The sequence below is a fragment of the Macadamia integrifolia genome, chromosome 1, assembly GCF_013358625.1.
Source record: "Macadamia integrifolia cultivar HAES 741 chromosome 1, SCU_Mint_v3, whole genome shotgun sequence".
NCBI classification, from domain to species: domain Eukaryota; kingdom Viridiplantae; phylum Streptophyta; class Magnoliopsida; order Proteales; family Proteaceae; genus Macadamia; species Macadamia integrifolia.
Genome location: NC_056557.1, coordinates 12,099,486 through 12,114,035, shown reverse-complemented (window position 1 = coordinate 12,114,035; position 14,550 = coordinate 12,099,486). Strand labels below are relative to the sequence as shown.

Genomic DNA, 14,550 nt, shown 5'->3' with positions numbered 1-14,550 from the left:
CACTGTTGCTTTTTGTGGTAGATGACCCAACACTAATGAATTTAAAGCTACCCTCAAATATAAAAAAAGCTTCGAAGAAAGATGTGTTGCACCACACTTGCAAAAGATGAGGCCCTTATCCATTGGAGCCGTAGCCCTAGAGTACCAGAAGCCCAAATTTGTGAAGTGAATTCACATGAAATAAAAAAGGATCAAAAATGGAACTTCGAGGGCAATATTTATCTCAAATAATATTTTACTACAGAGCATTGGTTCAGTAAGAAGTCTCCAATCCAATTTAAGAAGACCCTTATTCTGCGTAATAGCATCTCGCATTCCCAACCCTTCCTGAGAAAGTAGAGAACAATTTTTTTTCCAAGCAATGAGATGCATCTTCTTAGAAAGTGTTCCCCCAGTTACCAAAACCAAGAACAATTTTTTCGCTTGTAGCATTTCAGACTAGAGAAAAGTAATAGTTTGCCTAGTAGAAGTATAGGATTGCTAAATTCATAGAAAATATCTTTTTTAAGGAGGCAATAGATTGATTAAAATAACATTAGGACTGGCATTTCCTGCATTTGGGGCAGACGTGCATCCTTCTAAATCATCAGCCATCTACTGTACTAAGAAAAAACAATAGGCCCAGTGAGGAAGCATTTTTCTGGAGACAACATCAAGCCATGAGAAATGACATTTTTTTAACACTAGAATATAACACAATAAGACATTCTCCAAACACACCATTTTAATTACAACATCAAATAAACATAGTTTGCCCAGAAACAAAAGGAAAAAGGGGGAAAAGAAACACACCCACAAATACTATAAAAGCCACTGTCACCCCAGGCTCAAACTCTTTTCACTCTATCTGTATTTCTACAAGCAAATCCCCACTGAAAATAAAAATGGCAATGAGAGCATGCAGACATTTGTATCAATATGAATTTCACATTTTCTTTTCCTTTTTATTGCACAAGATGCTTTACAGTACTTCTTCAGTCAAGCTGATCTCTTCCATCTGCTGAGCATCCTAAAACAAGCAGACACATATATCAAAATTGTTTATAATAATAATAAATATGAAAAATGTTACACTTTCATTAATATATAAAATCAAACAAATCCTGTAGCATGTCTCTAACACAAATACATATTAACAGCTATTGACTCTTATAGAATACGGATCACTTTAGTGTTATGGTTAATTCGACGTGTACTATTTGATATTTCTTATCATCATCTGAAAATTAGTATATTTTCCCAAAAAAAAAAAAATTTTGCTGCAATGCTTCCATAATATTTTCTGTAGAATATTAGAATAAAATACTTTACCATATTTTCTTTATCTACTTTCAGTGCCCCCTCAGCAGGCAATGGATCAGCTACATCTGGAAAAAATAAACAAGAATATGAATTATACATTTGCCCCCTAAGGACAAAGGATATGAATGCATCCAGATACTTGGCAAGTATGTCAAGGACAGAAATGAATCACAGCAAAAAGATTCCCAAAAGTAATTCTGTGGCTCTATTCACCTTTTTCATTGGCAGCTTTCTTTGCTTGGTCCTTGATTTTCTTCTTCTGTATATTAGATGCCTGCCTACTAGGCTTCTGTGAGTTCTTCTTCTGTACATTGCCAGAATTAACATGGGTAACAGAAGTTAAATTTACAGAATTTCTGTTTACTGATACCCTGTTCCTGCTAGCTCGAGTTCTTTTCGGAGTACTGTCCTTTCTTGCTTCTTCAACTTTGGTAGCTTGAACATTTCCAGGGTTCAAGGACTTGGGTCTTAGTTTCCGAGCACCAGTGCTAGAAACAGAGCTCTGAGCATCTTCACCAGAGGACTGAGTTCCCTCTTCAGGCACTAGAGAACAAGTCTCTGAAACCTTTGACTGCTCAAAATGTTCTGGGTTATCATAGCTCTCAAGTAACTCTTTTACAAATTCTCCAAGTTCATCAAGGTCGTGTCGATGCACATAGGATTTGAACTCATCCCGCATTCGTTGCACAGGCTGCAAATTTGAGAGAAGTAAGCATAGGCAAGAGAATTTTATATGTTTACGATCTTTGTAGCCACTTCAAATTGATTATTAAGCCTGGATATTTTATACGTTGGCTCAAAGCTATCAGAACTGTATGCTTACATATATTCATAGACAAAGAGACACTATAAAATGCAACGCGTTGGGACGATGAAATAAGTTGGCATACCTCACATCCAGCCTCCAAAGCAAGCTTGAAGAAGCCAAGTGAAATGGAGTGCTTAGCAGCAGATTCAGATAGTTTAATCTGTGATAACCAATATGATGCTGACGATAAAACACTGAACTTCTTTCGGTTCAAAGATTTGGAAACCTCAGAAACTGGCGTTTCACTTTTCCCCTGACCATTACCAGATCTCTTTGGTCTGCTCTCATATATTGGTGTCACGGTGCCTGCTGGTCTTGGAAGAGGACTGATAGCAGACTTAGCAGGAACAGAGAGCCTTCTAGGTGGTTTGGCGGACTTATCCTTTCCAGAAAGAGTTTGGATACTCACACTCTTGCTTACACTTGATGCAGGTCTCCCTCTGAAAATATATAATCTCACAAGGAATCAATTTACATGTGCTTTCAGAGAACAACAGTGGCATGGGCTCTGCTGGAAGAAAATGAGAACATTGCATGCTCTGCCTCTAAAATGATCGAAAACACGTAATAGAATTAAAGCAGAAAATAATTCATATTCTTCACCCTGTGGTTCTACTCCTTTGGTTGGCATGTGCTGTATGCCTGATTTTATCTGAATATAGGGCTTCATCATGTAGAAACTGAAGAATGAAATCCAATTGATAATTCAACATTCTTTTTACCATGAAATATCAAACAAGATAAAAAGCCTCTGATCTTATAACAATAACCCGATTGTGAAGATACCCTCAAACAATATTTTGTCATGTGGCTTCTGAACAAAGATTCATGTGAGGTGAGTCAAGCTTTTTGTTTGTTTTAATCGTCTCTGGTTAAACAGTATATAATTCCTTGGCAATCTATGGTTTACAAAAAAAAAATTTAATTCAGTAAGAACTAAAAATTAGAATAAGTAGCAACCTGAAAAACATGTTTGATAAGCATGGTACATTATCAATACACTTTCTTAATGAGAACACTATGATTGGAGTTCTTGACAACCTCAACATTTTGCCGTAGGTACAATACTTCCCCATCCACTCTTATCATAGATCAATTGAACAAATTGATCCATGTTTAGCCATTCACAGTTACACCCAACTGAACAAACAAAATTTTTCATTCTATCAATCCACATTTATAACCCATCTCACACCTTCCATCAAGTAAACCAGCAACATTGAAACTACTTCAGTAATTAAGATTCTACTTAAATTGAAAAATGGAAAGGAGAGAGTAGGTTAATTTCAAAGTTTCAGTCGGTGGAGACATAATTCAAGTATTCTTTTCTCGTTATCCCTCAAAAACATCTACCCAATTTTTCCCTCTTTCAGTTTTACATTTCACAGTGAACCAAAATAAATTATTTATTAAAAAAAAAAAAAAAAACCCAGAAAATCGGGGAAAGGGAAGGAAGGTACCTCTTAGGTACAGAATCGGTCGATATTTCCTCTATGGATGTCTTGTCATCCTTAGGTTTGCTTGCAGATCGCAGAGGATACCGAAGTTTCGATTTCGATGTATCTCCTGAGACGATTAAACAAATAAATGATTAAGAAACTTTCAATCGAGAGAGAGAGGATCAAAAAAGTTTGTGATTACCAGAAGATTGGGCTTTAGTGGCGTCCATGAATTTTCTCTGATGATCTTAAAAAAGGAATCAGAAACACAAGAGTGAAAAGGGATATGAACGGAAAACACAGAGAGTGGAACCCAGAATATATATACAAACAGAAAGGAAGGAGTGAAGGAGAAGAGAAGAAAGTGGAGCTTTAGCCAGATGTCATTTGGGCGGGAAAACAAGAACCGATCTCTAACTCAAACTAAAGATGATTCTACAGTGATATCAACGGTCCAAAAACGATTTTGAACGCCTCCAGCGTCTTGGGCCCACTTAATCGAGTCAAAAATTTGAATTTGAAATTTGAAAACCGTCAATTGAGTATCTTTTACTCTTCCCAAGTTTCCAGTTCAGTTGCCCTTCGCCTTGGCTTGGGAGATCCAGGACTGTCTGATTAAAAGAATCTCTTGATCTTAGGCGTGTGTGATGCCCCAATCATTCCCTCCGGCCCGTTTCTCATGCACATACTTTGGGACTCGCAATCTTTAAAAATCGGATCGGTCAGGATCGCTGGATCAGATCGGCCAAGACCGATCCACTCGTAAGGTACCAATTTATTAAAAAAAAAAATTAATAAATAAATCTGTCGATTCCTAAGTGATACCAATCCAATCCGAATCAATATTATCAATTGAGATTCGAGACCAATCCTAAGTTTTAAAACCTTGGTCTCAAGTCACACTCTCAAGTATCAACTCTCACCCATGGTTCAAGTAAGTGGAGTCAGATTTTGATTTTGATTTTGATTCTAATTCTGATTCAATTGCATGATCCAAGGATTAAAGTATCGGTATCGATCGTCGTATCGGTCGGTCAAAATTAAGATACGTATCGGAGGGTATCGTATGGTATCGGAGATACACTAAGATACGCTAAAGATACACACATAAATAGATAGGAAACATTTTTTTAAACACTTTTGCATAAAGAATTTGTTAAAAAAAGCTATTGATAACATGTATTATGCATAAACACTAAATTGAGGGTATCGTACTAGGAATTCAAGGTCTGTAACTGTCCCATAAATGTAAAATCCTTGTTTCCAACCTTAATTTCCACTTTAATTAGAGAGAAATATGGCTGACAGCAACTTTGGAACAAAAACCCTTAAAAAAATCTTTTTTTTTTTGAAAAATTACCCATATTGGCCATTATATGATCGTAGCGCCGATACGTATCGATACATACCGATATATATATATATATATATATCGATACTCACCGATACGTGTTGATATATACCGATACGTACCGATCGATACATACCGATACTCACCGATACGTATCAATACATACCGAAACGTACATTTTACCTCAATTTTATATTTTTCATAGAGTCGTATCGAGGCATTTCGTATCGTATCGATGTGTATTAGTGGTGTATTGATGCATATCAGTATGTATTGTAGGATATATATCGATACGAAATGATTTAAAAAATTCAAGGTATCGTATCGATATGTATCGTATCAGCAGACTAAATTTAAGATACGTATCTGAGGGTATCGTATCGGTATCGGAGATACTTAAAACCATGATTGGATCACAATCATATTCGATCGAGAATAGATTGGAATTGACATAAACTTTACTCATTTGAATCATGAATTAGAAAAAAAAAAAAAAAAAAGGTAAAACCCATCTCCCCTGAAACCCCCCTTAGGATTCGGGTTCTCTCTAATTAGTTGGTCGTTCAATCAGTGCTCAATTAATCATTCAACAGTTGAGAGGACTCTTACATACATGTATCCCAACACATGGGCTTTAATCAAGTTAAATCTCGATGATAGATTATCAAAATGTCTTAAGTCAAGTTAAACTAATGTAGATTATTTAAGTCGTCATTGGATATGATCCAACAAACTTGGTCTTACACCAGACACTTGATTTTCATTGAAATGTCACTTGTTGCCTAAGGTGAATGATCAAAAACTTAGATCAATCACGAACCATTGCCACACAAACCATCATGCAAACTTACACAATATAAAACAAATGATAAATAAGACAAATATATCAAACACAAAAAATCATATAGATAATTTTTAAACAATCTCCCCCTTTCTGGTGATAACTATGATAGAGAATGTTTTGAAAACTCTCTCATAATTGATGCCAACCACATTTAATAGTCTAGCCATCACTGAAAACCAAATAGATCAATCCTCAAACAACTGTTTCCTCTTCTAGGTAATAGCTTAACCCTTGGCTTCATGCATGAATGGTATGTATAGAGGTGAATATATGTGTCACCATGTGCTGCTAGGTTCTTAGGTGTAGTTTAGTATTGCCATGTGCTGCTGCTAGCTGTTCCACATGGTAGCAACACTATATGTTATTTTCTTATTTTACTTTTATTAGTAGATCATCCATTTGGCCTTCATTTGATAGGTGGCTTCTGATTCTTTAGTCCTACTGCTTCCACTAGAGTTCACAGTTTATGATTTATGAGTTGCTTATACGTGTTATTTATATCTTTGCTGTAATCTTGCATTATCCATTATTAACCATTGTTTCTAGGAAATAGCATTATAGCCTATGTACTAGGAAGATCAATATAAACAGGTGGACTGACTGCCTAATCCCTTTCCTAAACTGTTACATGACCCGTATCTAGTCCAACATTTTTAAAGTCCATTTACTCAACCCGACACATTTAAAATCTGTTTGGAGTTTAATTTTTCAGTAGCCCATCTAAAGCTAAAGATCAGTACCTGAGCAACCATTTATAAATGAGCCCATGCATAGTTTATGAGGCCCAATTACTTAAAAAGATCAATCACAATGCAAGATCCTAAAGTGTGAAAACCCAATTAAACTCAAACGTTTGACACCCCCAGTGATCTGAAATACCCTTCTTCAATCTAATCAAAGGATCAGATGCGGGGATAAATAGATTCTCTTCCCTACAATGGGTGGAGTCTGTGAAGAGAAATTGGATTTTTTTTTTGGGTGGGGGGTGGGGGTGGGGGGTGGGGGGTGTTTGTTCAATTGACCAGTAAAAGATATTTTTGATTCATTAACCGTGAGGATGCATGCAGTAGTTGTCCTTACAACTTATAATGTGAATTCCTAGGTATCACACTAAATCACCATAGGATTATTTATTTATTTACTTATTATTATATTTTTTTTTTTTGGGGTGGGGAGGGAAGGCCAGGGTGTAAGTAGCAAAATGGTGAAGCATTGAATGGTTGCCAGATTTGTGTAATTGTGTTGCCAAAATTTTGGTCCTTCAGTTACCCTTATAATTAATGTGGCGACTGGTAAGTAGAGGAATAAAGTATCATAAAAGAACAAATAAATGAAGCAATATTGACATTGAAGAATTAGCATTCGAACCAACTGTAATATAAAAAATGAGGCATGGGACAGAGATATATATTGACAATGAAATTGTACCTACTAAGAAGGGAGAGTTGTTCCCATTCATACTTCATTGAAATAGTGGGGGTGGGATGGGTCATGACTCATGACTGTGACAGCAACACCACCCAGCGGTGGCAATGGACTAACTAATTCAATGCATTTCCCTTTCCTTTTTTTTTTTTTTGAATGATCAGGTGTGGAACGTTTTATTTTCTTACTGAAAAAAGAATATTACCCCTTGAGTTACAGCCCCCGGTTTCAAGGAGTCTAAAAAGATTTATCAGCCCCCTCAAACTCAGGGGTTATATCTAAACAACGTGGGGAATAATCAGTGGTGTTCTTTTTCTTTTTATTTATTTTTTGAGGAAATTAACATTCTTTGATTACACTACCCTGCAATCACTACAAGAAAAATGGGCATTAGTGATAGATGTAATTTGTTTCTCTAAAGAACCCATTTAAGGACAGATACAAAAATATCGTTAAATATTTATCAATCAAGATGGACATATGGACGGTATACTTTCGTTTCTAATTAATTAGACACAAAGGGCAACAAAATGATGTCCACACCTCTGTAAAATCCATCTCTATTGATACCTATATATGCCACTTCATTGGAAGAACCATGAGATCAAGGAACAATTTTTTTTCGATAGAAAAATTCTTTTTTTTTTTTTTTTTTTTTTTAAATGATCAGTTGGTTTAATGTGAGGATGAAAAGGGTGGGGCCGTATGACTTACTACAAGATAGATACATATAGCTTTGTTTTTTCTTGATTTATCCTTTAAAGCTGACAGATAGGTAGATTGGTTGAGAACGGCAGATGAAGCCTGAGCCCACACCTATTTCCCGAATGCTTTTCTTCCAACTCCCTGTCCTTTCCCCACTTTTATACCTATAAACTCCAAACAAAGGTCATTTCCTCTCTCTCTCTCTCTCTCTCTCTCTCTCTGTGGGTGTGTATCAGTGTATGTGGTTAGTGTTAGCTTCAGTCCTAATAAAGCGCGTGGGGCTGCATTTGTTTGATGGAATTTAGTTTGTCTTTTAATATGATATAAAAAAGAAGAAACAGGTGGACAAAACCTAACTGTTGTAAAGAGGGAGATGTCATGCTCAGTAAGAAACCAACTTCCTCTTTAATAAAATGCTTTTTTTTATCCAAAAGCACTGTCACAACAGGTGGCCAGGTAGCAATAGCAGTGTCAAAAAAAAAAAAAAAAAAAAAAAAGACAACGACAACAACAGTAATTTGGGAGCTACCGTTTGGATTAATTGATCGGATGTCTCCAGACATCGCAGGAGCTGCTCTTTCAACTTTGCTCATTTTGAAGCATCGAAATTTTTTATCTGTTTTCTTGAGTTAGACTTGAGAATGTCACAAACACAAGGACGGGTTACAACAACTATTTAAAGTAATTGCTGATCAAGGTTGTGATGAATAAAGTTCACACTTATTAGGAGGTTTTGAGTTTGAGTTTCATAGGTTTTTTTTTTCTTTTTTCACTTACTCCTTCTATAATATACCCATCAGATGCCATGGCCTCGTCGTCCATATGTCACTATGAGTGACTATACAAACCTTCACAAGCATAATTAGTAAAAATGGGAATGGAAAAAACGGAAAACGGATGGTACAGATTTTAAACGTGTAGATTTTGAAAAAGAAAAAAAAAAAAAAAAAAAGAGAAAGATAGTATACTCATATAAATTAAGGAATTATTACATGAATATCTATATCTAATGTTCAAAACAACTACAGTATCCAACACTAATGCTATATATATCATGTCTCATTTTAAGACATATAATTGAATATCATCCAACACCAATTCTAAATTCATACACCACACATGATCAAGTCTTATTGAGCAATGTGACTTGACTATGGTGTTGTTCATTGTTGTTAACATAGTCTACACACTTTTGGAGTAATGTATGTTCAATTTGAGTTGGGAATCGTCACTTGAGAAACACTTTTCAACAAATGCATCAATTTGTATATCAATTTCGAGGTTCATACATTGATATTGAGTTGAAGTGGTATCATGAGAAATATAAGCCATTGAGTTAGCTTCAAGTCGACGAAAGAATCGAGTCGATTAGAGTTCGGGAGAGAGAGATATGCTTAATTAAGTAGACATTATATTCAACAAGTTAAGTCTTAAAAAACGCTAAAAAACGAAAACGTGTTTAGAACGGGAATGTTTGTCATTTGCATTTTTTTCCCATATATTTGGGAAGCATACAGAAAAAGGTGTTTTAAATGGCAAAAAAGGGAACGTGTTTATTAAAACGGAGTTTAAAACGTGTTTTTGTTAACAGTGTTCACAAGCAGTATATATATAATTTGGGAAAAGGTTTTGTGCATGTCCACGATCATAAACAAAGATGTTGGATGAGGGATGAGAGCCTATGATGCATCCCTTCAATTCCATCCAACAGTGCGTGATCGGGCATCATGCATGACCATGCACACCAAGCAAAAGATTGTGTGCATGGTGCACGACAAGGCCCCTATTTGGTCAAGAATAAGCAAGCAAGGCAAAATAATATATCTATCCTAATTTTTGTGAATATAATGAGGTTCAAATGGCAGATTTTAGGCGGATAAGTGGCCCTCAATCCCCATTTTGTAACTCTGGAGAAATTTGTTTATCAAAAACCGAAAAGATAAAAACTCTATAGATTTTTTATTCATACATACATTACCACATATATATATATATATATATTGGATCAATGAGAGAGAGTGCAAGGGCATCAACATGAATGTATTTTTATTTCAAAGCCTCGATTTCATGCTCCTTTGTCTCTCTATGTGTGTGTGTGTGTGTGTGAGTGAGTGTGTGTAAAACACTGACACACTCTCTCTCTCTCTCTCTACATATAAAATGTGGATCTCCTATTGAATAAATCTATCTCCCACCCTCTCATTGGTTTAAGTTCCCAATCTACAGCCTCATGATAATCCTCTGGCCTATTTTTTGAAGGTTTGCTTTTTTGGAGTGTACTCATATATTTGTGACTCTTTCTTTTGTCTATCATTTCTTATTCTCCATTTTAATTTATAATTATATTTTTATATTATAAAGATAAAATTGACTAATAAGTGATAGGTATCCAAAGTTATAATAGTAGTGGTTAATAAGTGATAGGTATCCAAAGTTATAATAGTAGTGGTTTACATAAAAATAGTTTTAACAGTAGTGTCCACTAATAATAAAATAGAAGACAATTGACAACTTGTGAAACCTACTCGAGAGATTTAACACATATTTTAACATGATCAAAATATAATATTAAATTTTAGAAGCTATTCATTTTTTTTTTAAAATAAAATAAGAGCTATTATATATATGTGTGAACATACAAATATTGTTGATACGCTTAAGTTATTTATGTTATAAGAGTCTTGGGCATTGTTTTTATACTATATAATAACAAGCTGTTCTTTGGACATATATATTAATGAATTGGTATACTAAATCAATTTGAAAATGAGGTTAATCGAAGACCAATTGATCTACTTTTACTTATAATTAGTGAACATTTTGAAGCATAAGCACAGCAAAAAAAAAAAATGGGAGAAAGTTCTATGAGCAAGTGGCATAGAGGCTCACCAATGAAGTGTGGCAAGATACCTTATATCAGAGAGAAACAATGTCATTTCATATGAGGAAGAAAGAGATAGACATAGATGTACTATTGTACCCTGCCCAGCTGCGTAGTGAATCTTTTCCCATAAAAAAAAAATCCTTTCATGTTTTTCTCTTCTTGCCTTTTTTTTTTTTTTTTAACCAAGGTGTCCGGGCGAGCTTACGTCTACCTTGACTAATCCTCGAAGAGACTAGCACAACAATCCACCGCCATGATCTTCACTTAAATTGTAGATGTAAAATAAATAAGAAAACACACACACACACACACACTCACATAATGCGTACGACATGGTCCCCTGGGTGCTGGCTTCACAAGCCGAAGCTACCACCACTAGGCTATCCTAGTGTTCGTAACTCTTCTTGCCTTCTTATTTGGTAAAAAAATTTATATCTTTTACCTACTACTATATTCCCTTGTATATTTGTTTTTTTTTTTTTTTTTTTTAAGGATTATATATTTTGATTTTCTATATTAGTTAAGTGATGTATGTAAAAATCATGTGTATCGCCTAGTGGATATCTATTGAAATATTTTTTAGAAATATAAGTATTGTAAATTTAATATCTTTTTCTTATGAGAAGAGTGAAACCTAATATTTAATGACCTTGATAACTACTATTTTTATCACTATTCGAAATCAAGGATGAAAACCCCGAATCCAACTTGCCAACCTATATTGCCCAACAAATACTAAGAAGTTTAGTTTTAAATTAGCACCCTAACAACTTAGTCGACAAAAATAATGATTTTTTTTTTAGATTAAATTTCAAAAATAATATATATTTTTTAATTAAATCAATTGAGTTTGCTCCAAGTAATTCTTTGCATTGAGGCAGTGAGACTAATGCTGTATTTTTTGGAATTCAGTCTAAGTTGGTACCGCATTCCAAGAAATCATGCTTATATTAGTTTAAAAATTTCATTATACGATTCCAAACACTTTCGAAGTATAGCTGTATAATTCATTCTCTTTGACCAGAATTTAAAATTGAGATCTTCAAGGGGGTATCTGGGACCAAAAAAATGTTGAGGTTGAGAAGATGAGACGACAGATATATATTAAATAAATAATATATCTAGATTTTTAAGATCATAGGTGGAAGACTAAGGCTATGTTTGGTATGATCTTCTGGAATGTATTATTGCCCTAAAATGTATACCAAATGCAGTAAAAGTGCACAAATCCTTGTACATGTGAAAAATAAAAGTAGCATTGATAAGTAATTAGGCTGTGAATACACAAGACATGCTAATGACACTAAATTCTGATGCAATTAAGATCATACCCTTGTAGATGGTTTCTTTACACTCTTGTGATGGCAAGTACAAAGCCAACATTGATAGAAAATTGAGGGAAATTATAAAATCCCACTTGTTTAATGAGGCAATCAAATGACTAGTGGACCCAAATTTTTAGGGGGGAACTTTATATAGTTATTATGAACCTAAGTTGTAGATATAAGATGTAAGGGATAAGAAGTAATACTTTTTTTTTTTTTTTTTTTTAATGTCAATGCAATATGATAATGATGATGATTATGAAAGGGATAAGATGATGATGTTTCCAGTTCATAGCCCAAATAGTGTGTAGGTAAGATGTCTCAATTACTTGGGAGAAGGGTGAAACATAGCCATACTAAGAATGATTTCTAATTTAACCCCCATTTTATATATCAATGATTTGGACATTTTCAACTTTGTATGGATAAAGGAAGTCACTTACTTAAATCACATGTCAATTTTAGTGGAAATATATTTACCATATATCCATAAAAAAAAAAAAAAAGAGAGAGAGAGAGGAAAAAGATCTTGATAAATTTTTTTTTTCCGAAAAAGGTATTAATAATATGATCCAACAAAAATAGATAATTTTTTTAAATATTTTTTTAAATCATTATAATCACAAAAGGGTTCTGCTAACCTAATAGAAACAACCACATAGGCCGGTCCCCGTCCCAATCCAATTGGAGGAAGTCAAATGGGATATTAGCATTGAAAACTCCATAAGATAGAGTATATTAAAAAAATAATTTCCTCCTTAGTTGTGATTCGACTGTGATGATTAGATAATTCATGAGATTAGAATTTTCAATTAAAAAAATTAATCTAAGAGTCTAACTAGACGATGGTGTGGAGTGTGAACATGTCGATTGAATTGGAATGCCATTGATGGAAATTATCCAAAATACTAACATTCCATTGCAATTAATGGCCATTTTTGGATAAAGAAGGGTGAGAGGGAGATGAGGATGAAACTTTAAAGAATTATAAAGAGACTTTTCTATTGGCAATTGAAGGATTTATAAAGATTTAAAGTTTTGGCACCCATGAAGTTATTGGAAGAGATCCAAGCGGTGCACACTTGTGTTGTCATGGGAAGCGCGCCCACAGATTTTATGTTTTGTTGGATGGAGTTGACACTTGAGTCCTTAACACGTTATATCCATATGAATGGATAATGAAACACATGAACCATATATAAACATTTTCATTAAAAAAGGGGAAGAATTCTCTGAGCCAACCGTGGATGGTTCTTTTTATTCCTCTCTTATTCACATGAAATGATCTCTCAGCTTATTATATAAAAATTCATTTCATGTTCTTCGTCAGTAATACTTTTTTATGACACTTGTTCAAGAATTTTATTTTTTTAAATTCTTAAAAAAATAAAAATATAAATCATACACATTAAGACTTAAGCATTATTTACAGGATCCTTGCCGGGTGGGAGAAAGAAAATGGGGTGCCTTAGAAAGATAAAGGTGGAATCATTTATTTTTGGCATGGGCATATTTACTTTGTTCTGATGTAATCCAAACCAACCCAACTCTAGAGGAATATATCTCTCATTCTGTTTGGTAAAAAAAAATTATGGTAATTTGTAGCCTAGGTTAACATAAAGTCCCAACTAATATATGCCATTTGGTTATAAAACATTGCTTACGAGTAGATACATTCTTTCATATCTACGTATAAAATTTAAATCAATCTAAGATATGTTCAGAGATAAAAATAAGTAAAAATATACTTAAAAAAATAATAACTCCAAGGGGTTAGCATAGTTGACTTGGAGGGGACAATATACTCAACCTTAGGAAGCAAGGTCCAAATTGGAATTGATGTTGGATGTGAGGTTGAGGAAATTAAGGTGAAAAATATGTCATAAAATGTAGGTGAATGAGGGAGAAACACGTTTTTTGGATAGTTTTGTAACACCAATCTTTGTTTTGAATAATGTTGTTAAATGAAAATTTTCATAAAATCCATTTTAAGAAAATAAAGTTTTCCAAAATTGAATGGCCCCGCAATGATTTCAACTTCCACTTGCATGGTATCAGCCGTTGGATTAAGTAAGCTATGATAAGTTGATGCCTTTTAGCTCTTCCCGTCGTTTTCTTACCTTGGCCCGGTTATCATTAGACTCATTATCCAGGCAACCGGAACTTAGGCCCACCCTGATAAATTTTGGGAGATGATCCGAAATGGATGTGGACAGCGTACATGCTCATCTCAATCTTATCCTCATTTTTTTTGGTAAAGTCTTATCCTCTTAATTGTCTTGTCATCATAAATTCCATTTTAACAGATGCGCTGATGTTGTGGTCGATAGCTCTCTCTACCCGTGTTCTTACTAAATCAATGTCCTTAATATTTTTAGCTTTCCCATCGTGGTACGAGTACGACAAGTGAGTACACGTGGCTAATTCGTAAGCGCATTTTAGAGTTGTGCCGTTATAACTGAACAGT

General features: G+C 34.4%; 1 protein-coding gene across 4 annotated transcripts; it reads right to left on the bottom strand.

Annotated features, from left to right (window-relative positions):
* Positions 1-706: 706 nt before the first annotated feature.
* Positions 707-3,911, bottom strand: LOC122090331. 4 transcript variants are annotated; one of them, XM_042660078.1, is made up of 7 exons: positions 3,752-3,911; positions 3,571-3,676; positions 2,193-2,550; positions 1,516-1,993; positions 1,312-1,367; positions 915-1,009; positions 707-880 (listed from the first exon to the last, which is right to left on the bottom strand). In XM_042660078.1, the coding sequence occupies exons 1-6, from the start codon at positions 3,777-3,779 to the stop codon at positions 962-964; spliced, it is 1,074 nt and encodes a 357-aa protein (XP_042516012.1). In that variant the 5' UTR covers positions 3,780-3,911; the 3' UTR covers positions 707-880; positions 915-961. The 4 variants fall into 4 exon arrangements, with proteins under 4 accessions (XP_042516012.1, XP_042516155.1, XP_042515989.1 ...); XM_042660221.1 differs by having other exon boundaries at positions 915-1,000; XM_042660055.1 differs by having other exon boundaries at positions 707-1,009.
* Between the last annotated feature and the right edge of the window lie 10,639 nt (positions 3,912-14,550).